The 26030-nt window shown below is 46.2% G+C and overlaps 1 protein-coding gene across 1 annotated transcript in view; it reads left to right on the plus strand.

The window, feature by feature from the left end:
• Positions 1-15568: 15568 nt before the first annotated feature.
• The window catches only part of GALNT17 (polypeptide N-acetylgalactosaminyltransferase 17), a 181299-nt gene continuing 170837 nt past the window's right edge, over positions 15569-26030 (plus strand). Inside the window, exon 1 of the mRNA XM_052688489.1 lies at positions 15569-15994. Within this exon, the coding sequence (XP_052544449.1) occupies positions 15757-15994 (238 nt within the window). The 5' untranslated portion in view covers positions 15569-15756. The remainder of the gene's footprint in view (positions 15995-26030) is intronic.

Consider the following 26030-nt stretch of genomic DNA (forward strand, 5'->3'; position numbering starts at 1 on the left):
AGTACGCTTTAGTGCTGCTAATTAGAACCAGTGTTGCAGCGCTCTGATTGCTTGATGTTCACATAAATTCCCACTTGGGGTTCATAATCCAGCTTCTTGCTTGAAACAACCTCACAGTGAGACTAGGAGAAACTCCTCTGGGGAGCTGTGGGTTTTTAAACTAGGGATAAAAAGCCCATTGCTGAATCTACTTATCCAGTTTTTCTTCAACTTTAACAGCAGACTTAGCACAGAATGCAGAGATTCAGCCCAAAGTTCCAGGAATTCAAACCTGCTGTTTCCTGACGTATGTTGCCTGACACAAGTCACTTAGCCTATATGGAGCATCTTGTTGTTTTTTTTTTTCCTCTTCCTGTTTTCTATCGACATGCTTTGCTCAAAGCTCACCTCTGGTGGAATTACAGAATTGAATCCCTGTGACATCATTCCTGTGATGGGTGTAAATCTGAAGTTGAACAGAGCTTGTTTGATATCTGGGCTCTGATGACCACAGAGGCTGTTTGGACAGGCTTTCTGCATGTGCAGATGCTTCTGGTGAGGAACAGGAAGATGCTGAGTCTGTGTCCAGCTGCTTTTGTACCCCTCGGCCTCTGGGATAGGTTCCCCATGCAGCTGGATGGGGCTCTGCATGCAGGCTTGAGCACTGTGGGCTGTCCTTATAGTCAGAGCCAGCAGGTCTGATTGTGCTTCCTTCAGCTCTGTGTAATGAACACAGTGCACCAGAGTGCAGTGTGCCTTGTCCAGGGACAAAAGCTTTCATAGCTCAGTGTATATGCTAAGATCTCCACTACTCTCTCTCTCTCTAAGGAGATAAATTGAGGAAATAAGTTTTTTTCCCTTAAGAACTATAGTATGTTGCTATTTTGTAAATTCACAGATGTCATCTGGAAAAAAACCCAAATACTGTATCAAGCTGGGATGTGTGAACGATTGTTTTATATTCTAATAGACTTGCTTTGTTACTGAAGACTTGGATCTTGTGAAAGCGAATATGCATGATTTAATTTTTTACAGTGCTACAGCTGAGCAGTTGTAAAATTCTGTTGGTGTGTATTTAGTGTATTTGCAGGGGAAGAAAGAACAACATAACCAATCTTTCTATTGTAAACTTGATGCTGTACTTTCTGGAGTATATTAGTCACAGTATAACAGTCTTTAAGAGAAAGGAAGCAGAAGTATGACTAACTCTTACAAACCTTCACATCTTCTGCTTTGGCTTTGGCTTGCTTGAGTATCCCAGATGATCTGAATTTTTATGTTGAGTTAGAGGAGAGCGAAGCTGCCAGATATTTTAATTAGCTGTATATTTGTCACATGAGGGATTTGGCTCAGAGAAATTGATTCCATGCTTTTGTCTCACTGGAGGGGAAAAAAAAAAAGGGAAAATGTGCAGTACTGTGAGCACCACAAATAGGCTCAAATCATTGCATGCCTGAATGTTCTTGCAGACTTCAGTGCAACAGCAGCCTGCAGTGCTGTCCTAAAGCTGGGAGGTAGGTTGGGCTGCTGGTGCATGAGCTGCCACCTGGAGCTGTGGCCTTTTGGACCCAGTCCCCTGCGTTTCTGCTCACACCTCTCAAAGATGTGGGGCTCTGAGAGGTTCCTTCTGTCGCTGTGTTTGGTTCAGTTGCTCACCTCATTTTTCTTTAAACTGAGGATGAAAGGTAATTTGCACTAATCTTCAAGAGCTAATGCAAAACCCCGGTGTTGAGACAGGAAGAATGATGCTACATCAATCTGTGAGAAACTGCGATGCAAGCATGGGTGATTCTGGAGGAATAATACATTTAACATCTTTACATTTAAGACATTTAACATATGCCTCTTGTTTTGGTGCCATCCAGGTAAAAAGGCCCCTGCTGCAGCTTTGGTGTAGGAATGACTTTGAGTGGCTCAGTCCACAGCACTCAGGTAGGCAAACCCAGGTTCTCCTGGCAGAGACACCTGAATGCTCTGCTGAGATCCTCGCTGGGAAACAGAGGCAGGGGAAACAGAAAGGACCTGCCTGTGCCTCATGTTTTTAAGAGCCATAAATAATACAGCAGAACTTAAGTTTTCCTCAAAAGCATTTTGTGCTATTTGAGTATTTTCCACCACAATTTGTCATCTCTAAAATATCCTGTTTTCTTATAGATTTATTGTTTTCCTTTGGCTAGCAAATAGCACCGTGTGCAATGTATAATAAAGAGCTTGGCAATTAATAAAGCACACACACACACACACACAAAAAAAAAAACACAAGCAAACCAAGGAAATACTTTGGGATTTGATTATCCAAATCCTTGCCTCCTTCCTGCAGAGCATCTCTGCCAGTCAGGCAAATAAAATTTGCCAGGTTCGATCTGGTCCCTTGTAGGAGGGCCTTGAGAGGAGGAGGAAGGAGGTCTGCTGGCTGCGTGTGGGGCTGGCTGCCTGCTGTCACCACAGGACCCCTGGGAGGCATTGGCAAATCGCTCAGAAATGAGGACCTGCTATTCAAGGTGCCCCTCTACGGGCTGTCGGATTCATTAATGTTGTGGGCATGATCCCTTAATAAAAGTAGCAATATGAGGCAGTTCAATAGGTAATTAAACCTGATGAGCCAGGAGGGGGTCCTTTCCCATGCTGTGAAGTGCTTTGTGGCAGACAGAAGCTGTTCAAATTAGGCTGAAGGACTGGGGTTTTGTTGAGAGCTATGAGTGAGGGTGGCACAGAGGAGCACGCAGCAGTGCTGGGTGTTCAGTGGCATTGCTGTGTTGGACTGCTGTGTTGTTTGAGCATATGTAAGCCACAGAGAGCACGAGGCAGGCATAGCATTAAATTAAAATCTAAAGGAAATACTCATCCACCTTGGACAAGTTAATATGCACTAGACAAGTACATACACGAACTGTGCAGATCAAAGACAAGTGCTTGATAATGTCTGAATAATGTTGCCCTTTAAGAGACTTGTGCTGAACTGCAAGGTTTCTCCTGGGATGTGAGTATGGGCTAATTGCAGTGCTGTCAGTCAGGCAGCCCCAGGTGTAGCTCCATCCTTATGCTTTTTTTTCTCTGACAATAATCAAGGCACTGCATTCACAAGCTCTCACTTGTGGCCCTTTATAAATGACCACCAAAGCCTGCTTCTGATATCTGAGATGTGAACAGGTATGGATTTACCCGAGGAGGAGTGGTCAGGAGGCACTGGAGGTTCTCCCTTTCCCCTTTGATGTTTTATGCTCTGAAAAGCTGTGGTGTACGTTGCTGCCCTTTGCAGCGTGGTAAGGATTTGGTGTTTGCTGGCTATTTTAACTGTCGTCAGCTCAGAGCTGAATTGACCTCAACCTACACAGATGTTAACAAAAAAACACCATATAGTGCATGCACTTTTGAACTGGGCAGCATTCTGAGTGCAGGCTGACTTGGGTGGGTCTCTGAGCACTGGCACATCATGTAACATTGCAGGGTTTGCTGTCTGCCTTCCCTGTGACCTCCCTGGGACTGGGGTGTTCCTCAGTTCCTGGAGTGAATACCGACTTTTGGATGCAATTTGATCTCCTGCTCCTCCTTAAGGATCTTCCTCCCAATACTAGCCGAAACCACGCTCCCTGTGTACAGGCCCTTTTTCTTCCTCTTGATGTTTGCCTCTGGATTTGAGAAGTGCTATAAACACTGGCTTGTAGCAGGATGATGCATTATATCAGAGTTAGCTTGCAGACCTGCAAGGCTGCTACAACAGGCATCAGACCTGTGTGTACTGAATCAGGTTGCTGCTGCAAAACAGCAAGGCTCTTGCTGGCTGAAAAGTGTGGCGTATTCTTTAATAATTGTGGAATCGTGCACTCAGGATGTAAAAGAAGGCAAACAATTCCAGTTTTAAACCACTGTCACTGCCATTTCACTCAGTGAGTTATATTTAAGGTGTTTACAGAAGACTGGGCTTTGCTTTTCTTATCCATAACACGATAAAAATTGCTATGTGATCTGTTCCAGGGATATGAATGGGGGTGGTCTCTAAGTAAAGCTCTACTTGGTATTAAATAAAAGTGTCAAATATTAGTCCATGATAAAAATCCAAATAATGGTTGGTGGATGATGGCTTTCACTCTGTACCTAAGCGTCTCACATCTAATATGCCATAAAAGTGTTGTATTTTATAGTCGTGCCTAATACTGAAGGTGAGAGATGTTGCATTTCTCAGCCTCCAGTGCTCGATTTGAACGTGCCTTTATCTCTGGCTACATACCCAGCAAACGCAGATCCCAGTAATGTTTTCATTAAAGGACCATATGGGAAGCATATGGGAAATCATCTCTGGTTGACCTGCCATTTATTAACGATGCTTTATGTTTGTCTTTTGCTTAGGTTTCTTTTTTTTTTTCTTTTTTTTTTTGCCTTCCCTTGAAGTTCAGCTCCCCTCCTCTGAGCAGCTGATACGATACAATTGTTTGTCTGCTGAGGAAATGAAAAAGAAGCACCTAGGGAGGGATGAACTTCAGTTAGGGGAAGAAGCCTCTGTAGCAGATGAGATCCCTGAAAAGGCTCTTGCTTCTGTGAAAGTGCCCTTAATGATATAGAGGGAAGATAGATCAGTACAGAAAATACAACCTAGCTGTTTTTTCTAAGCAGAATGCTTACCACACACACACAGTGCTGTTTCAGGCATTGGAAGCTCTTTAAAGGAGCAACATCAGCTCCTTATTTCAGAGAAATACCACATCAACAGGCTTATTTGCCTCAGCATAGTCCCTAGTGATTAAAGCTACACCTACAAGAAAAGCTGAAAGCTTTGCCTACAAGCCTTCTTCTTTGATAACACAGCTGAAAGACCATTCATTATCCCACCCAAGGCAGAGTTTAAAAAGCAGATCCTTTCCAGACTCCCTGCACTGAAGAAAGAGATTCAGCACGCACTTGTTCAGCAGCAGAATCCACTATACACCAAAATGTTTTAGCATTTCAGCATTGATTGCTGTGGGGATGCCCATAATGCATATATAGACCCTAAGGACTTTCTTTGAGCAGTCGGTTATCACCTTATTCAGAGATTTTGCAAAAAACTGAGCAAGTCCAGGGTTCAAAGATAATTGATGAATTATAGACACGAATAGTTGGAATATGAGGGGTTGACACAAGCTAGAGAATATCATCTATATAAAAAACTCTATTGAGTTGTTTGAGTTCACTGCATCTGAACAACCACGTACAAAACATCAGCTTAGTTAAAATTTACTCCTTATTGGCTTATTACATCTGGTATGTCAAAGTTTATTTTCTTTCCCCGCTGAATTGTAGTCCAAATTAACAGAGTCACCTTGTAGCTGTTCATCAAAAACAATCTCATAAGCCAGAATAGAGCTAGACAAACAGCATGACAACTCAAACAGGCTTGCACATATGATTACTGATGTGATTCAATTCAGGGAGCTATTGTAATGAAATTTTAAACACAGGGTTTAAGCAGGTTTGAGTTAATGCAGGTATTATCCCAACCCTTTACTCAAGAAGGAATTGCAACTTTGCGGAACGACTGACAGGCTATAATGTGTGCCTTCAGATTCCAATTGCACTATGGAGGCTGTCCTCAGAACAGAAATAAAATGCATCTTTGCAAGCAATTCACAAACAAATGGAAGGATTAATTCCAGTCGATAGTGTTTTCTTATGCACAGATTTGTTCTGATTTGATCTCAGTAACTTTTTCCCTCCACACCACCAGTCAATGGAGCCACTGGCTTCTCACAGGACTACGTGCTCACCAGCATCAGGAAGCATGTAAGTGTTCTGTGTGTGGACCTCTGACTCCAGAGGGGACAGACCAAGCCCTCCAGCTGGTGGCTACAACTGGGAGACCTCAGACCTAGAGTAAAGTTGGAGTTCAAAATAATTTGTATGTAGTTCTTCTCATTCTGTTAAACCTGCAAAGGTGTACGTCTGGGCTGCTCTTAGCCTGTTGCATTTCTCCTGCTGAGTGGTGCTGTCTGTGATTCTTCCTTCTTCGATAGTAAACCACTGCAGGCAGCTTAGCAGCTGAGTGAGCGAGAAGCTTTTCTGGTGGGTGGTATTTGTTTTTTTTGTGTGTGTGTGTTTTTCTTTTTAATTTATGCATAGATGAAATTTCCAAAATGCTCCACTCGCTTGATGGAATTTTGTACAGGCAGAAAAAAATCCATCCACAGGATTTGTCACAAAAGTTTGGAAGCAGGTTTCCACTGTTTTACCCACAAAGCAGGCAGGCATGTATGTCTGCTCGGAGCCATACCACATCCATCTCACTACCCAAAGGGGTTTCCTGCTTGCATGTGCCTTCCCCTGTATCCAGCTGGGACAGAAGAGGGCTTATAGTATCAGTTAAGGGAGATGGCACACGTCCCATATTAGCTGTTTGATCTGCTGTAAATATGCCCTGAAATAGTTTAGAGCAGTGTTTGTGAACAGTGAAACCCTGTGGTTCTTGCATGCGAATTCTGGAAGCTGAAGGATGTTTACCAGGCTGCTGGTGGGATGTGCTCAGCCTCCCAGGCCTGCAGATCTGGTTACCATGTGATGATCAGACCTCTGTGGGCTATAAGAGCAGTGCTTTCTTTCCAGAACTATCTGCTCCTCACCACAAGTGCTTTATTTGAAGTGTTTATGACACTGTGACAGCGCCGTGCTATGAGTCAGCATCATACTGCTTACACTCCGTTGAATGAAGGGAGATGAGGTGTAATTTCTTCATCTCTGAAACCTGTTTTTAATAAAATCATAGAATTTGGCTCCTCCTCATATATGTACACGTCTAATGGGTTGCAAGCAAGCACCAAAGCCTTCTGTGAGGACCAGAAGCACACCACTATGCTGATATGCCCCTACTCTTGCAGTAGGAGGCAGGAGCAGCAGTGCTTGCTAATTATTCTGGTACATCCTTTCCTTAATTATCTCTGAGATGTGAGCAGTTTTTTGGGGGTGGAGGGGAAGCTGTTGTTGCACACAGTGGGTTATTTCCCACGGAAAAACCAGAAATATTTTTCTTATGAGCGTTATTCTTTCTGCAGGAATCACTCTGCATAGAAGATGCAGGTATGGTGGGCAGAGAAGCCCACACTGGAACAGCATCACTGCTGGGCGAGGAGAAAGGACAGAGCTTTCATAAAGGGAATGGAAGAAAGGTGGGAGACAAGATTGCGCTTTGGTTTTATGTGTGAGAATCACAAACTGTGTTTCCACCTTGCGTTCCTCAAACATTTTCTTATCCTTCCTGGCACCCCCACCAGCCCTGCCACTGCTGCAGTGCAGCCCTTCGGAGCAGCAGGGCCTTAAGGACTAATGGGTGTGCTTTAGTGTTCCCATCCACAAAATGGATATTGCTCATATCTGGTTGGTTATGGTCAGTGCTGATGGTTCTATAGCTCCTTAAAGGTATGAAGCCATATAAAAATGCAAAAGCTATTTATGGTTTACTATTTTTTGTATGTGATATTTACTACCCTCCCTGCTTTTGTTCTGTAGCATGAGAAACAGTCTTCTGCTTCCTGAAAATGTGTGGTAAATCCATTGCTCAGCAATTTTTTCAAATATCCTTAATTAATATTAGTTTTGATATGCAGATTTTAGAAACTATGTAAAATATGCCTTAAGTAGCAGAATAAAATAAATACTGGGGCTCTAACAGCTTCTCCCACCTGCTTTCAATGCAGAGTTGCCAAACAATTTCAATGCTTTATAGCCTGTTGCCCCAAATCAAATTCTGTGTTGCTTTTGGTTTAAGGGCTAATAGCTTTTTGAAATATATTAGTGCTTTCTGGTGACAGGTCTAAGATTAGCTGTTTATCCATAGTTCTGAGAGGTATTCTATAATCCTGTGGCACAGTAAACTTTATGAGGAATTTTACAAGCGTTCATGAGTGCATTGTGTTTTTAAAATGCTAAAAGAAAAAAAGAAAAAGCAGTTAAGGAGAGAAGAAAACAAAGCACTGCAGTGTCTCCATCTGATGTTCTGCTGGGCTTTCAGTGCAGCACTGCTAGCAAGGGAGGAGGAACGGCTACACGACCTACAGGGGGGAAGGAACCGGCACTGCAGAACTGATTTACCAGAAACATACAGGGCTTATAAACAGCAAGTAACTCTTCCTTGAGCCAAAGCTGCTGATGAGGCAGAGAAGCTTTAGCATGCACTCAGTAGCACCGAGAGAATGACGTCTCTCTGATTCACCTTTGCTGATTTTTTTTCCACTTAATGGGATTTTGGAGGCAGCGTGCGAGCAGGACGCTCAGGCTGTTTGCACTGCTGTGCTGCAGCTCCCCAGGCCGATGGCTGTGCAGGGGAGCAAGGCCGGGGGCAGCTCTGGGCACACTGTGTCTTCTCCACTTCAAACTGTGTGTGAAACCCTGCATCTCCTTATGCTTTGTTCTCCTTTTGCCCTGGGAAAAGGGGAAGCACCCAGGTGCTGCGATAACATTGAGAGAGAAACCTGATAGGCTCTCAGTCTTTTTCCTTTAAAAAATATTTGTCTGCAAGATCTTCGGCCCCAGATGAAAGTGCGCATTCCTTCAGGGGATACATTTCAGAAGCAGAGCCTTGAACATAATTCTCTTCTCTGCTTCCTTAAAGATGTCATATCTTTCACCCACAACAAATGCTATTGTTGGAAAGAAAACAGAAAATTGTCAGCCATTCTTCTGCAATGAAAGCAGCAATCTTCAAAGCTAAAAACAATTGCTTCAGGGTAACTCAATAACTCCTTAGACCATACGAAAACAGGCAGTTTGTATTTTTGAGGCATCAAGATTAACAACTGTTGTATCAGGCTGGAGCTGCCCGTGAGGATGCTCACAACTAACCCTAAGCAGGGCTGGGACGGTGCTCCACCAGTGCATGGGGGTCTGTGCTTGGGTCGTAGGAGATGTCCTGAATCCTGCTTTTGTAACTGCAGAGAAAATCACAGCCAGTATTGAGCTTCAGCTTTCATGGAGCAAGCCATCGGTTTTGGATAAGCATGGATAAGCCTGACAAGAAAGCACAATACAGCCCAAAGTCTGGCTTGTTCTGTCCCTGATCTCCTACAGCAGTTTCACTGAGATGTTAAACAAGAGGAGGCAGGTTTTGCCCTGAATGACTTCCCAGCTGAGAATATTTGGAATAAAAAGGTGACTCCCACCTAAAAAGAGCTGCTTTGAGGAGCCTTCTTGCTCTTTTGCCCCTTTACAGCCCCAAAATCTTCACCCAGGGTCAGCTATGAGGAGAACTTGAGCAGCATTAGTGAGCTGAGGATCACAGAATCAAATAATTATAGAAACATAGAATCATTAAAGTTGGAAAGATGACTAAGATCATCTACTCCAAGCATCAACCCATGCCTATGACTGCTCATTCAACGAAATAATATATAGATTGCCCCAAGCCAAAGGGTGATGATGTGATGGGAGGGAATTCAGTTGTTTAATTCAAAGTATAAGCATATATATATGTCAGTTTCTTGACCTACATAGGCTTCTAAACATTAGAACTGCTTTGAAGCATATCTTTGCTGGGATGAAGACCTCTTGAAATTTTTATGAGAAGTATCTTTTAAATTCTGTAACGAGCACTTTGTTCCTATTTATCAGTGAGATTTAATTAGCGTGATGCACTACACAGTTCATTAAGCAGTTGTTGCAATCTGTGGTACCTCTTTATTGGGAGGTTTGCATTCTTAAGGTTAAAACACCGTGTGCGTGCTACTTCCAGATGGTCAGCACCATTCAGGGTCACAGCAGGATGAAAGCTGCCGTGGTATGACTGGAACATAGCTGGAACACAAATCAGTGCAAGAAATATCTTAATTATCTGAAAAAGGATTACAGGAAAAAGACCTAAAGTACTAAGTTTGTGTGTGCTGGCTTGTAAAATTCACACTAATTTCTTATTGCTTTTTATTTTAAAAGATGCTTTTTTTTTTTTTCTTTTTTAATCAGTACAAAGAGAGCTCTATTAGGTAAGGAGGAAAAAGCAGCTGTCAGTTTTCCACTGATGCCTGCATCTGCATTACAGCTGAGTTTTGAGTGATGCTTCTCCAGCACAGGTGCATCTGCACCCTGCTTGTGCCTGAGGAGCCGCAAGTTGCACCCCAGTGGTCTGTAGCTTCCAAAAATCTTTGAGTCTTCCCTTTCATCCAGAGCTGAGGACTTAATGTAAGGGATAGGATGGTTAGTTGTCCTTAAGCACAAGCTGCAGCATCAAGAGAAGTCTGCAAATCCAGGATCATCGTGCAGCTGGGCAGGGATGCTCCATTTCTAGGAGGTCTTCTGCTGATGTAAAACTCACAGATGGGCTTTTAGGGAGAAAAACTGAACCTTGGAAGGTTCAATTGTATCCAAGCAGATGGGCTTCTTATTTTCATGCTCTGAGATGCTTCTGACAGTCAAATGAGAGGATGGTTCAATGTTGATAGGAACAGGGGTGCACTGCAAATTGTGCTCAGTGAGATTTCTGGATTTCTCTGCTTTCCCTTGTCAGATACTCCACTGCTGAAGGGGGGGCTATCAGCTGTAGGTTACCTATGAACTTATCACACAATCATTGTATGATTTGAGTTGGAAGGGACCCTTAAAGGCCATCTGGTCTCATGCCCTGCAGTGCACAGGGACACCCACAGCTCCATCAGTGCTCACAGCTCTTCCAGCCTGACCTTGGCTGTCAGCAGGGATGGGGGACCACTGCTTCCCTGGCAACCTGTGCCACTGCCTCACCACCCTTATCATAACATTCTTCTTCCTTATTTCCAGTCTTGATGTTCCATTTCCCCTTGTCCTATCAAGGGGACATCGACTTTATATTGACTTCATGTTGATGATCATCGACTTCATGCTCTGATTTAAAGGCTATTGGTTTGATCCTGGCACAGTTATTTTTATCATCTAATTTTCTTGGGAATGTAGAGCCCCTTTTCAAAGGTCTTTAGGTACCTTTTTGTTTGTACATGTAATGTGAAGTAACATATTTCCTAGCTCAAATGAAATGTTCTGAAGGGCTGTGAGATGATGAGGTGCTGTAATAATACGGGCTATGCAGGTATCTTGTTTAATATGGCAAAGCTAATGGGGGTTCTTTTCTGATCATCCAAAAAGACAGTATTTAAATCACTTATTGAAAATGTTTTTTAATGCTTGGTCAAAATTTCAGTGAAGTTGCCCTTTTCCCTGTTTTTGATAAAGAATTTGAAACTTAAATATAGCTTCAATAAGAAAACGATGTAGGAATTAGCATTCACAGTGATAACCAGAATTTGAAATGCAAAGCAGCAAAACTAAAGAATATTTGAGCTTTAAAATATGATTTTGCTGTTTCTCAGTGGGTTCTTTCATTTCCAAACTCAGTCAAGATTTGAAGCCATTCTAGAAACTTCAGAAGTGCTGATCCTGAAAGATACTTATTGATAATCCTTGCAAAGATCTCTTTTTAATATCCTTGAGGGAACCATAAAGCAATCTCATAAGCTAAAAGCACAATATGTTGCTTGTTTTTCACAGCATTTCACTGATGTGTCAGTGATGAGCTGTCCGTGCTCACAGTCTGAACTTAAAAATTCATGAAATATGAATAGAATCATTGTAATGTAGAACTAAATATGTTTCCAAACTTTGAAGATAAAACTGGGGGAAAAGTTGCTTTTGTGTGGTGTAGCAAAGGAGAATTGTAAGGCTGGAGATAAAGGCTTAACTCCCTGATGTTAAAGACATGCTTAATTTACTGCCAGAAATGAATCCTGAAGGAGCACACAATGAGCCATCAACTTTAAAAAGAAAGATCTTTTTTGCACATGCTTACTCATTTGTACAAATTGGGCCTCGAGTGATCAGTGCAACGTAATGCTGTTGCTGGCTCTGGTGGGGAGCACCGGACTGCAGCCTCGTGCACAACAACCTTCAGGTCGTACTGCAGCTGAGATTCCCCGAGTGCTGCTGGTGCTGCTGGCACTGAGTGTGAGCTACGTGAATCCCACTGCAGCCTTTAGCTCCTCGTGGGGCAGATTGCTGCATGGAGGAAACACCGGCGTGAAAAGAAAGAGCCCATCAGCAATGGAGGTGCTTGCATTCAGCTGACCTGGCAATTGGGGCTCTCTTGGTGGTTTCAGACAACACAGAAATAAAAATCGAGTTAAATAATCAGGTATTCTCCAGCATCTGAGAGAAAAATGAAAGGCTGACAACTTTTGGGCACCACCTGAATCCTGCAAACAAGGAACCCCAACTGTGCTAATACCAAGGATATCCAGAGTCTGCCCTAGCTGCTTGTTGGCACCACGCTGCCATTGGATGTTCTGAAGTAATTTGGATGAGATAACCTCTGGAAACCAAGTTATTTTTATACTTTTAATTCACGTAACTGGCAGCTAGCGTTCATGGTATTTTAAGGCGCAGAGATTTTAGCTAAAGGATTACTATGTCGTTAATCAGCCTGCTGAATATTCATGATTTAGTGGATTTTTTTCCCCCCACAGAAGGAGAGAATAATTATTTTGGCTAGCACTTGAAAAGCATGTGTGCTGTTGATAGAACCTCTACTGTAGTAGGCAAAAATAGAACTGTTCTATTAGGCATGCCGATTGATCTTCTCTCCCAACACCAACAAATACCCGTCAGTTCTTCTTTTCTGTTTCGTAACTCTTCATGACTTTTGGGGGGATAAGAAAGTAATGAAAATGCACAAAATGAGGAAAAAACAAACAAACAAGAAACCAAAAACCAAAACTTCAAACCAACCCAACAGCCTCCAGGGAAGCTGCTCATTTGTGAAAGCCCACTCCAGAGAGCAGAGTCCTGACAGATGCTCTCACATTTGTTGTGTCCCAACACCTTGTATTGCCATTTATACCCCAGTGAGGCCAACCTGAAACAGTGATTGCAGGAGGCTGTTCTATGATTTCTATGCCACAAAGCCTATTTCTTGGTCCATCCTCAGTAGGTCTTGTCCTCATTGCATTTTGTTCAGCAAAGCACACTGGTTTCTCCTATATAGGGAATGCATAAACCTACCTGTTGGCAGACAGTACTGCAACTCCTAGTGACACAGTTGTTCCTTCGGGCAGCTGAAGGGCACTTAATGATGGCTGTTAATTCTTTAGGTTTGGAGCCCCAGAAGTTTCTAAAATCTTCATCGTTGGACAGAATGCAGCAGGTCTTTGCAGAGGGAAGGGATTTGTCCAGTTGTATCTTTTCCCTTTGCGGCCAGCAGGAGGATTTTGCATAGAAAAAAGCAACGACGACAATGGATACCTGGAAAAGTCTTTGTAAATCATCCTGGGTACGAGTGGGGCTGATGAAAGTGAGTATCCTTGATTTTATTTACAGCTCATGATTTTTCACAGATGAGATGAGAGGGGACGGCCCAAAGTTGCTCCAGGGGAGGTTCAGGTTGGATATTTGGAAAAGTTTCTCAGAAAGAGCGGTGCTGCAGAGGCACAGCTGCCCAGGAGTGGTGGGGTCACCATCCATGGAGGTGTTGAGAACTGTGGGGATGTGGCACTGAGGGATGTGGACAGTGAGCATGGTGGAGTTGGCTTTGGGTGGCTGTCACACGAGCAAGGTGTCCTTGAACTGCACCCAGCAGCGCTGTAAGGTGGATCATGGCTTTCTTCTCCCAACCCTGCTTGTTGTACTTCAGCAAGGAGCTGGCTGAGGCTCTCAGCCTCTGCTGGCAGACTCAGCTGTCCAAAGGGGCAACCAGATAAAAACAAATGTACAGATATGAAAGTTATAGGACAAGGGGAAATGGTTTTAAACTGGGTCGGGAGGTTTAGGTTAGATATTAGAAGGAAGTTTTTCCACACAGAGGGTGGTGAGGCACTGGAACAGGCTGCCCAAGGAGGCTGTGGATGCCCCATCCCTGCAGGCATTCAAGGCCAGGCTGGATGTGGCTCTGGGCAGCCTGGGCTGCTGGTTGGCGACCTGCACACAGCAGGGGGTTGGAACTGGATGAGCACTGTGCTCCTTTTCAACCCAGGCCATTCTATGATTATTGCTTTAGTCAAACAGCTTTAGAAACCCTCTACTAACAGCAGTCTGGGCTCCTTACACTCAAACTGCAGGAATTTTAGCAAGATGGTAGTTAATTTTTTTTGAAGTAGGAATGTTTTTTTCTTTATACTCATATTCTGTAATAGCTCCGTGCCAAAATTTATTAAATCTAGCTTTTTACAATCGGCGTTTTATAATTAAAATAGATCTTGCTGTTTCTTTGTAATACAACAACACTTAGTTCAGTGGGAGCGCGGCGCAGTGAAAGACTCGCAGGAATAGATTCTGTATCCAGGACTGCTTTAAAACAAGCAGCAGGTACCCTTCTGTTTGCACAACTATTTCTGCTCCTGCTAGTCTTGAGGCTACATGCCTTGCTTTGTTGTAAACAACTCTGCAAAGTGTTTTTTTTCTTTTTTTTCCTGGATTAACATGCACCAAAACACCCCCTAACAACTCCCAGCCATGCAGATATAATACGCTTTCCCTCAATGCCAGCAAAAAGCTGTCCTGGTTGTAGGGAATTCCTTTGCTAGGTGGAGCTTCACATCCTGCAGATCACTCAGCTTTGCCCCCTTAAGGCACCTGGGCCATCTGAGCAGGTAATTTCACTGTGCCTGACGCCCTTTCCTCTGGGTCTGTAGCAGGTTCTTGGATCTGAAACCACAGATCAGCCCACAAGTAACACACTGAAACTCCCAGTCCTTAAAGCAATTTTAGGTTTGTTTCCATGGCCTTCATATATATATATCTATATTTTGTTTTCTAAGTTATGGCTTGAAGGTGAGAGGGGATGCTCTCACCCCTTGGAGTGGTGACTGGGACGATACAAGTCAATGTTTGTATTTCTCATCTATTTTCTTCCTGAGAAGCTGGGCTCGCTGTGGCCCTCTGATCAGACACGGGCTTACTGCATTGCTTTGTGTAAGCCATGCTCTCAGATGGCAACTTCCCATATTCTGGCATTTAAAATTCGAGTTTCAGTTCGAGCCGATGATTTCTACCACCAGAGCTTTTTTGTTTTTGAAGCGCGGTAGATCTGTGCTGGCCAAGCAGGTGATAGCAACGCATTCGGGGGAAGCAGACGCCTGCTTTTGTGGCTGAAAGCCTGGGGATGGAGAGCTGTACTTCCAGGCGGAGAGATACAGCTTTCCCCCGGGAAAGCCGAGGAGCAAAGTCGAGGAAGGGACCGCGCGGCAGGCTGGAGGGCAGGTGGAACCACAGCACCGAACGGCAGACGTGCGTGATTTCCGCCCCTCACATCTACGCGCGTTACAGCCGGGCGGCCCCGAGCGGAGCCCGCGGGGGCTGCGCGGCTCCAGGCGGCGCGCTCGGTGCCGCAGCCCCGCAGGGCCGGCTGCCGAGGGGCAGGGGGCGCTCCCTGCGGCCGCCGAGCGGGGCGGGGAACCGCGCGGCTCCGCGCCGCCCCCGCTCCCCGCCCCGCCGCCGCTGCTGCGAGGAGGAGGCGGCGGCGGAGCGCGGGGCGGGAGGGGCGGCGCGGCCGGGCCCGGCGGGGCGCGTCCATGTCCCCTCGGCGCCGCGCCGCCACGCGCGGAGCTGCCGCAGGGCCCCCCCCGCGCCCCGCCGCCGGGACGCGCCGCGCGGGGCATGAAGTTGCGGCCGAGCGGGGCGGGCGGCCCCGGCTGCGTCTCCCCTGCGGGGCCGTAGGCTGAGCGAGCGGCTCCGCACCCCGACGCGCGCAGCCCGCGGCCGGGCGCAGCTCCCGCGCAGCCGTGCGATGTGCGCGCAGCGGCACGCACCTGCCCGGCCGGTCCCTTAGCGCGGCGCGGAGGCGGGAGGCGTCCCTCGGGAAGTTTGATGGCTTCTTTGAGGAGAGTCAAAGTGCTGCTGGTGTTAAACTTGATCGCGGTGGCCGGCTTCGTCCTCTTCCTGGCCAAGTGCAGACCCATCACGGCCAAGAGCGGCGACTCCTTTCATGACGTCCATCCCCGGGCAGAAGTGGTCAACTTGACGGCCCGCGGCATCAGCTCCATCCAGGACGCTGTGCTAAAGAGGCTCTCCCTCCTGGAGGACATCGTCTACAGGCAGCTCAATGGTAAGAACTGCTCTGCGCATAACGCTGGGCTACGGCCGTGGGGCACCGAGCGAGCCTGGGGATTTCGTGAAGTTTTGGTGGTGGAGCCACGCTCCCTTTATCTCATACGTGGGCTCTCAGCTCACCGGTGTGGCATCTGATTTCCAAGTTGTGCTCGTGCTGATGGCTCGGAGCACCTGGCACAGTGTGCAAGGAAGGCACAGCAGTGTAACACTGCCTTCGGGTCTGGGGTGCCGGCTGGGAGATCACAGCATTCTGGTTTCTGCATCCAGAGAGAAGGACGTTCTGTGGCCGAGCAGAGCAGCGCGCATTATTGATCAGGGAATGGCTTAATTGCCACAGAAGTGCTTTTTTTGGAAAGGAGTTTCTAAATGGCCGTAGGGTCATTTGGGTGCAGAAGGTCGCTAAGCAAAACACGGTGACTGTGAAGTTGAGCGAACAATTTGGTGTTTCCTACGGCTCAGTCCTAACAGCTGCTAATTGAAACCTCAGTAATGCTTCTCTTTATAGCACAGCAAAGGGATTTCTATTAAAATCTCACCAGGTTCAGTAGTTCCAAGATGCAGAAAGGGAGTTCTAAAGATGCCGTGTGGGATAGAGAAACGTTGTAAGGACATAAGAAATGTAGGTGAGGCATCTAATTAAAACACTGATGCGGAAGCTCATCTTTCTTAAATTGCTCCCCATAGACTCCCAAGTGGCAGCGTGGTCCCAGCCCAGGCTCCCATTTATTCCTTCCCATCTTTGTAGCGTTAACGACTCCCATCTTCAGTGCTGCAGAATGAGTGGAGTTGGTGCTCCTGGAAGCGTCAGTGCGATTCCCTCGCTGACTTTTGAAGAGGAAAAGCGATGCTCGGTGCTGTGCTGCGTTGTGCTGACAGCCGGTGTGCGCTGTGCTGTGCAGCAGGAGAGCAGTGTGCCCTTCCTGAGAGGGGTGGAGGGGGGGGAGGTTTGAGCAGCTGTGCTTTGGGGAAGGGGCTGCACAGAGAAGTGCTCAGCTGAGTGGGAAGGTGTTGTTTGTGCTGCTGCTTCGCACACTTGTGTTCATTACCTGTTCTGTTTATTTATTGCACCGCGGGAAGATGAAGCAGCAGTGTGGGGTGGCAAGCAAAGTGAAATGGAAAAAGGAAAGGGAATAAGGTGAAAAAATAGGTTGTAATTGTTACAGAGACTGAAACTGTGAAGCTTGCTGCTGATGGGTGCTGCTTGAGCAGAAGTTTGGGCACTTTGCTTACAAAGGGGCAGCAGGTGCAGTTCAGGATAGGAGACCTCATGCCAGGACCGTGGTGTCAGACCTGTAATCGTGATGCTGTCTGCATCCCACAAGTACAGAGAGAGAGCTGAAATTAAAGTGATTGCTCTACTCTCGTGGAGGGGAGCCTGGGATGCCCTGCGCCAGGGCTGGTCCTGGGGCCACAGGTGTGAGCAGTGCTGTACTGTACCATCTGGGGGCTGCCCTGGGGGAGGTCAGGAGCCTGCTGTGTGCTCAGCAGCAGCTGTGCACCTGGGAGCAGGGGAGGCAGAGAGGGATCACGCACTGCCCACATCACAGACGTTTTCTTAGCGCAGGCAGAAAGCTGAACACATGTATGTGATACCTTACCTGCCCTCTGTGTTCTGGGGTGCTTTATGGCTGATAAGTCTGGCTAGCAGATGGTTCTCATGTAGAGCTATTTTTATGTAACTTTGGGTCAGGTATATATTTGATATGTGTGTTTTAGAAGCGTACTGCTTGCTCTGGGCGCTGGGCAGTGTCTGTGTTGTGCTTCAGCAAGGCTTCGGTAAAGGCAGTGGTCCCCCCACACCCATCTCTCTCAAAGGACACCAGCAGTTGGGATCAGGGGTGCGCAGCCACTGGAGCAGCTTCCCCACACCGGTGCTCATCCCTCCTCCTGGGCACCCACAGAGTGGCTATGACAGAAATCCTCGTGCCTACTTGAAGTGTGTAGCTACGTGCTCACTTTGTTTCTGCTGGTTTTAGGATAGGAAAGGCCAGCACCCAGCAACAGCACCTGGTGCAACACATCCACCAAGAGAATTTGTTCTGGTGCTTGAAATTGTATTTTGCTTTCAGTCTGACTTGTGCTTCAGCATTCATGAGGTGTCAGAGCATCCTGTGGTGCAGCACAGGGTAAGCCTGCAGCTTAGGGAACATCAAGAAGCGTCTGAACACGGGGAGAAAGCGAAGCACAGTTTGGGTGAAAGTGGCTATGGATTCTGTCTGCGTTACAGCACTTGGCTGGCTTTCAGTGGGAGTTGGAGCTATTTTTAAAAAAGCAAATCTCTTAAAAAGCACCGATTCTGTACAGATGAAATGAGTGATCCCATCCCACAGCTGCTGTGGTTTCGGTTCCTTGGAGCAGAAGAACAGAAAGAACAGCAATCTGTGGCGTGGCAGCCCTCATGTTATACCTACGCCTGTTTATTTCCTTAAAGGTCGGTCATAAAAACAAGCTAAGCAATGCTGTGTGCCTCAGGTCTGGTAAAGGAATGGTTTTACACCATCGCTCCCTCTGAGTTACGTATTTTTATGTTGTTCTGCAAGCAGTGCCAGGCTCTGCTCTGCAGTGTGATGCTCTGTGCACAGACAGCTGTCCCAAACACATCCTGACTTGCTGCCTGCACTGCCCCTCACATGGAACGTGAAGCTTGAGCTGGGGGTTGGGCATTAATCACATGAAGCCTTGCCTTGCTTGGTTTTCTCCTTTTAGTCACTCATCAGGAATCCGTGAGAAGACTCAGCCCTGTCCAAATTTATCTATCCAGTCTTTTATTGGGGGAGGCCTAAAACTCCTGGAGAGCTATACACATGCCTTGCTCCTTCTCACATGTTATTCTTGCCCCTCAGCTCGTTGCAGCAGTCCCATGGTTCTCCCTTTCCCTCTGTGCCATTCCCTACAGGTCCCTACCCAGGTGCTGCCCTGGTGCACTGTGTGCTGCAGGTGACCTTGGAGCGATCTGTCGGAGGCTGTTCTGCAGGCATGTGCTTATCTGAGAATTCAGGGAATTTCTAATTCCTGCTGTCGTTTTTACGGATGGAATTCTCTTGTTGAGCAGATGTTAGGAGAAAGCTAATAGGAGTCTGAAAGGAGCACACTGTTTCGTTTGGGATGTTAACCACTACTTGTCTTTGCGATCCAAGGTGTTTTGTTTTGTTTTTTTTTAACACTGACATTTACATAAGCAGTCCAGATTACCTCCAATTATATGGAGATTCACACAAATGAACTTTCGGTTTGGGCTCGTGTTTACAAAGAGAGGATCTGCGTGCTTATGTAAAGGCAAAGCCGAGGTAGCTGGGGAGGATCTGCAGTGTGTGAGCACTCAAGGAGCACAGTCTGCCTCTGCTGCAGCCCTGTGCTGCCTTTGGGGCCACTGTTGAAAGCTCACCGATGAGCACAGGGAATATCAGCCTTCTGAGTGTGTGTAGGGCAGGGGAACCACAAGGCTGGCCCAAAGTTTTTAGCACCGAACTGCCGTGTGCTGAGATTAGTGGCGTGTGTGACAAGCAGTGTGATTTGAGAAAAGCTGTATTCTTCTTCCTTGCGCTTTTGTGTTTCTCTGCTCCATCTCCCTTCATTCTCTGGAGGCTGATCCCAGCCTGGGTGTGCAAAAGGGAAACGTTCACAGCAGTGCAGCACGCATTCACTCCTCTCCCCAAAGGCAGAGAGGAGAAGGGTAGCCCAGGGTGCATCGAGCTGCCGGGATGCAGGTGGGATGGATGGGGCCTGTCAGCTGCTCCTAGGCTCCTAAGTCCAGCATCATTGGTGATGAGTGTTCTGAGCCCTGCTTGCCAGATGCTCTTGAGGTCAGTATGTGAACAGTGCGCTCCTGAAGTAGCACTACCACTTTGAGAATAAGAAGTGCAGGGAGGAGATGTCTGAGTAGACCCCAGATTTGCACATGGGGAAAGCCAGCACCCCTATCAGCTGCCACTGAGTACCTTGAGCAAACAGAAGGGAATCGGTTCAGCTGCCCGCTGGTTATCTGAGGCAGGTACTGAACCACCTCCCAGTTGTGCTGGGGTAAACATCTGCATGGCTACTTGCTAGCAAAGCTCCGGACCGTGCTACCTGTGCACGTTCAGCAGAGCTCTGGGTGCTGGGTTAAAACCTGTGAGCAATGAAGGAGGAGTAAGCAGGCCAGAAAGTGGGTGAGCAGAGGCAGGTTTTCCCTATTGCTGAAGTGCACAGAACAAACTGCTGTTGTGGTTACGTTGAAGAGGAGCTTTGAATTCCTTGGCAGTTAGATAAGCTGTGCTCTTTTTTTCTTTTTTCTTTTTTTTAAACAAGCTTGCGTCTGTGCTTTTGCACATGCAGTGATTTGCACATACTGAGTTATGAACAAGTGTGTGGCAGCAGCCTCCATGCATACAGATTTTGCTCTCGTCTGCTTATCCAATTAAATTAACTCTGTGTGGACATGGAGGCAGATTCGGTAACGCGGCCTTTTGCGTGGTCTTCCTATCCCCCTTGTAAAGTGGCACTTAATTAACTTAAAACACTTCAGAGATATGTGGATTTACTTCCCATAAGAATAAGATAATGCTTATCTTCTATAACACTTATCATCCTCAAAGTACATTACAAACTTAGCTAACTACCGAGTATAAAATTATATATGTAAATAAGGCAGATTAGAAGCCGTTCCGTCAGCCGTTTAGTGGCATGTAGCAGTGCTACACCCACAGATTAGCAATATGAGGATTTCCCAACAGGTAGGTAATATATAACTGAAGCACAAAGACGTTCTCTGATTAAGATAAACAGCTAAACATACAGAGCTGAGAGTAGAATAGCGCTGCTTGTAGGCAGAGCGGGCCAAACTTTAATCACATTAATGAAATCAAATCAAAATAGATCTTCATAGGAGCATAGCCTTGCTGCGTGAAACCCTTTGATATCAGAGATGGTGACGTGGAGATAAAACAGAACAGTGGCACGCTGCGATGGATGTGAGTGCTGTGTTAACTGATGGTTATCACACAGCATCGGATATACTTTCTTCCCTCTCTGTTCTGATACCGTGATGTTTCTGAAGTAGAAACAAACTATATTACTTTATGTGGCCTTATGTAGCAACCTGATAAAAGCCGCAGCTTTCATGTTTGTTGCATACCTAACAGACCGGGCTGCTGTGGTCCCTATTGCGAATAATGCAAGCTGTCCAGATTCAGATTCATGCTTTTAAAAGTTCTCAACCTAAACTCAGTAGCCGCGAGGTGAGCGGTCTGCATGGTCTGTGGGCACCTGAGAGCTGCTGCCTGTAAGTTGTACGTGGAAATTAAGTCTGATACTGGCCAAAGAATGAACAGGATAAGTAAAAGAAATAGTAGAGTTGCAAGGTGAGGCTTCACACAGTCAATTAGGAATCGTCTGGAAGCTCAGACGGTGATGTGACATTTAGTTTACAACCCGGCTGGCTGGGGACTGATAGATAATTTTTGTTTTCGATCGTTGTTTGGCATCATCATCTGAATATTCACAGTCATTGGCAGTGAATGAGTAATGAGCCACTAACACGTTTGTCATGCAGAGACAACACGAAGTCATGAGATGCAGCAGCATTACTAGCAAATAGTGACAACTTGGCATTTTATTCTTGCATATCAATCACATCTGACTGACTGGAGGAACAGATCCTTGGGTCGATGGTAAATTTTCCAAAGCTACGTCAGATTTAGGCGACCAAATTCGTTGTGTGAGCTTTCAGGGATAGAACTTAAGCCGTTAAAATTATTGTAATTACAGTATTATTTCCCAACCTCAGCGACTCCAGTACGAGACATTTGGAAGTGGATGCATTTGGCAAAACACGGGCATCTAAGTGACATTGCAGAGCCCGCGGGCGTCCTGCCTGGCTCCCAGCTGCCACTCCAGAAGGACACGACTCTGCTGTCGGAGCAGTGTCACATCTGCTGGGCTCGCGCCGCATCTCGGATGCCCCAGGGCTGTTGGAGTGGCAGCAGGCATTGCTTGGACAACAGAGTGCCCTGCTTGCTGGAGATCTTCTTTGATCAGAGGGGACAGGCAGACGAAGCTGGCTTAGGGTGTATGCTGACAGTGTGCTTGGCTGTGGGGAAGTCAACCCTACTGTTGGCCATCGCTTTCCCTCGTTGCTTCTGTCCTGGCAAAGGCTGCATGTGTTTCCCACAAGGAGATGCTTTGTGTAGCATGTGAGCACCTCTGATTTAGTGCAAAAGAAAACAGAGACGAGCGTGTCAGGTAATTAAAAAGGTTTTTCTCGTTTTGTGCTCTACACCTTTGATCTATACATAAAAACGCAACAATCTGGTCCAGATGTCACAGCAGGCTGGCAGGCTGCCCCCTCCCAGGCTAGGTGAGGCCATTCTGCTGAAATGTTTTAAACAGGAGATGTTTTCAGCAAGATGTCCTCATCGACGTCTGCAAACGGCCATTCAGACCCAATGCGTGCAGTATTGACCCTACTGTGAGTCAACAGCAGTGATTCAGCTCCACTAACATATCCTAGTGGTACAATATTATTTCCCCTAAGCAGTTTTGGGAATACTGGCAACCGTATTTTCTGGCCCCCAATCCCCGTGGTCAAATTTCTTTCTGAAATTTTTGAATGCTTTTACATTTTATTGCTGCAAGCATGGCTAGTTCTGCCTATAAATCTAATAGCTTATCGACCCGCATTCTGACACTGGCTGACAGTTATCTAAAAATAATGCAGTCATGATGCAATGGGGGCCCTACGTCACGCGTTACGTTCAAGGAGAGCGCAACGTGGAGCTGACACTGAGCCATTCCATGCTGTCTCTGCTGCCTGCATTGGTGCAGGGATACAAAGTTAACCGAATAAGAGCGACAATTCCCTAAAATCAGGAGTGAGTCGGATAAGATTGTTACTTGCTTTCATCTTTTCTTTAATCAGAGCTTGCCTCCTGCTTGCTGTGTGATGGGCGCTGGGTACTGTGCAATAGGGCCCTCCCTGGGATTCCCTCTGTTGCTCAGTATTCACAGACAGTGATGCTAAAGGGTATCTGCTGTATTGCAGTGCAGGAAATACTTGCCTCTTCCCAGTATCTGTAATACAGAAATAATGCGGTAACTCTTCGTAAGTGGATGTTTTAGAGTAGGGATCTTGCTAGGTTACGTGGCCCAGGCTGTGCTGTGAGAGCACCTCTCCCTGCTGATAGTGAAAATGAGTGATTCTTGAAATCTGGGGCTTCCCTACGTGGTAAATCAGTGCTCAGTATGAATTTGGTGTGCCTTGTCCTGCCTGATTGGTTTCAGAGCAGTAAAACCAGCTGTGATGTGCCAGCATTTGGCACTGGAGATGGAAACGGATCCTTGGTCCTTCCTCCCATCGCTACCTTCAGCTAACGTGCAAGCTGCAGTCTCTTCTCCCAGCTTCTCTACATGGCAGCAGTCGGGATCTTGCTGTGTTTGCAGGCAGAGGGATTCCCACTTGCTTTTCCTTGATGTGTCCAAGTGCTGGTGGTATACAGAAAGCAGAAAACCATCAGAAAAGTCCACAATGGGTTAAGAGAGCAGCAATGCCCCAACTGCTGTTTTGGGTGCTTCCTCAACTGCAGGGAGCGTGAGCAGCCATGAGGGCTGAGCAAGTGACCTGACTCTGGGTGAAGTCTTTTAACTTCTGTTGGATTTTGTATTTGTCAGGCAGTATTTCAGAAAGCATAGCAGCTTCCCATGGTTGTGTTCTCAGAGCATAAAAACCAAGGGAGAAGGTTAATACGAAGGAGTGAAACAATGAATTTCTTTCTGGGTCTTTGCCCACATTACACTTTAAAGTAAATCATGAAAGCACTCGTATTTATGCCAAATTACTACAATTCTTTTTGGTGAAACAACAACTTGGTCACACTCTAACACAAAACAAAGGAGAAAAAAAAGGGAGAATCCATTTAATGTTATTTTAATGCTTGCTTTTATTCTCTTACTGGGTTTAAAATAACTTTGGTTGACCTTTATGCGTTTTTTACACTGCACCCTCTTCAGTGAAGGGTGTTGGAGCACTGACTGCTTTAAAGGTTGGAGCATAAAAGCCGTATTCTGCCTGATTTTATTGGAGCTTTTCCTATTTGTGCTGGCAAGACAGTAATGGTAACAACCCATACGTCTTTCTAAACCTGTAGTCCCCCCGTGTATTGGGATCCACCCGCCTGTTTCCATGAAGTTCAGCCTCCAAATGCTTTCCACGTCCCCATGAGGCTGCTGGGGACAGGTGGGCTCAGCAGGACGAAGCCAGCAGCATCGTGCAGGGGATCTGTGGGCAAGCAGAAGCTTTCATTTAGAAATCTGCCCCTCCAGGAGAGTCTGGCAGGCAGCTGTCGGCCTCTCACGATGCCTTGGGTGAAAGGTGCTCCCAGGGTCAGCTCACACCGACTTCTGGTTGTCTTTGCATCAAGCACTGAATCGATAAGTGACGTTCTGGGGGAGCTTCATAGCAGCTCTGCACGGCCATTGAAGGAGGACAGACAGCAGTGTGGGGTTTTACGCTTTCATCAGTCTTTCCTCAGGATGTTGCACAACTTTCCAATACTAATTAATGCTGTGTTCCCTGCACGCATTTCCTCCATCCTGATGCTGCCTCTTTGATCCTGTACAACAACATCAGCCCTTGCAAATTAGAACTGGCTGCCAGGCTGCTACGAGAGAAAGAGGCAATGCGTGGCAAGGAGTGAAACTGCCACATCTCATCCCAGTCTGAGGCACCCGGCGTGATTTATGTCCTTTGTGCAGCTGTATGGAAAACTGTGACGTTCCCCTGAATGTCCATCTCCAGTGATGATTAGTGCAACTGAAATACCCGGCTCTGATTATAATTACTGCAACTGAATGTCTAAAGGAAGAATTTCATCCAAAGGTGCAGGCCCAAGCGTAGACATCTCTGTTAGCATCTTCTTATGAGGCTGCCCAAATTTTGCCATCATGAGAAACTGCTTTCATTTATTTCTCATTTTCCCAGTTAGGCTGAAGTGGTCAGGTACTGTGTGCATCCTCTTTATCTTTCATCCCAGCAAATGATTCCAGGTGTTTCTGGAAATGATGCATGAAGAAAGCAAGTGTTGTTGTGCCCGTGGAGGGGCAGAAGAGGAGCGGAAGGGCTGAAAAACCAGGAGAGCACAGAAAGAGGGAGATAAAGAGGCTGGCATGGGAATTGGGCATGGGGCGAAAAGCTGGGGCAGGGAATGGTGCCTGCCTGTGTGGTGCCCCTCTATTTTGCCAATATTTGTACTACTGTTTGGATACACAGCCCTTGCTTACGGTTTTGCTGTAAGCTGTGAAAAAGTGGCCATCTGCAAAAAAAAATGTGTTATTTGCAATTAGATATTTTCTATAAATGAAGTGTAACTATCCTTTGATGGGGAACTTCCAGAGGCCTTACTGCCAGGTGTATTTCTGCTGGTTTCATGGTTAGCATGGCAGGGCGTTCAAAAGGTGTGGGTACAGGGCTGGGCAGGTATCACAGATGTGTGAAGCGTGACCATACCCTCACCGTGGCAAAATTACAGGGTTTGTTTGTAACCTTTGTTTTTACAACTCCAGAAATGAAGCATTTTGTTTCTTAATGTCGGCTGAACGCTCAGAGTGTGCGCAGGCTGGGTTTTCACATCCAAATGTATGAAATGCTGGCCTATTAAAATCTGCTTTAATGATCTCTTTTCCCATAACTCCTAATATTTGCCATTTACTAATTATGATGTGCCTAAGTGTTTCTCATTTGTAGTACGTATTTTAAATACTGCAGCTGTCCTAGTTCCCAGCTAACTGCTGGTGATTTTTTTCCTTAATGCCTCAGAACAGCGAGTAGCACCATTGATTTTTTTTTTGCAGGTTGGCATTAAGCGTTCACCTCACGCTGTTCTTCATTAGAAAGTTTTTGATGTAAAGGTCCCTGGTGGAAGCAGCCACAGTTGGGTTTGGCAGAGCAACAGCAGTGCTGAGGAGTGCATAGGTCCTCAATGAGCATTGCTTTGTCTTACACTGGTGCTGAGTCAGAGGGGGCAAACCCAGGGGTGGTTGTTGTGAAGCAGTTTTTCATT

The sequence above is a fragment of the Tympanuchus pallidicinctus genome, unplaced genomic scaffold (genome assembly GCF_026119805.1).
Source record: "Tympanuchus pallidicinctus isolate F22 unplaced genomic scaffold, pur_lepc_1.0 scaffold24, whole genome shotgun sequence".
Lineage (NCBI taxonomy): Eukaryota > Metazoa > Chordata > Aves > Galliformes > Phasianidae > Tympanuchus > Tympanuchus pallidicinctus.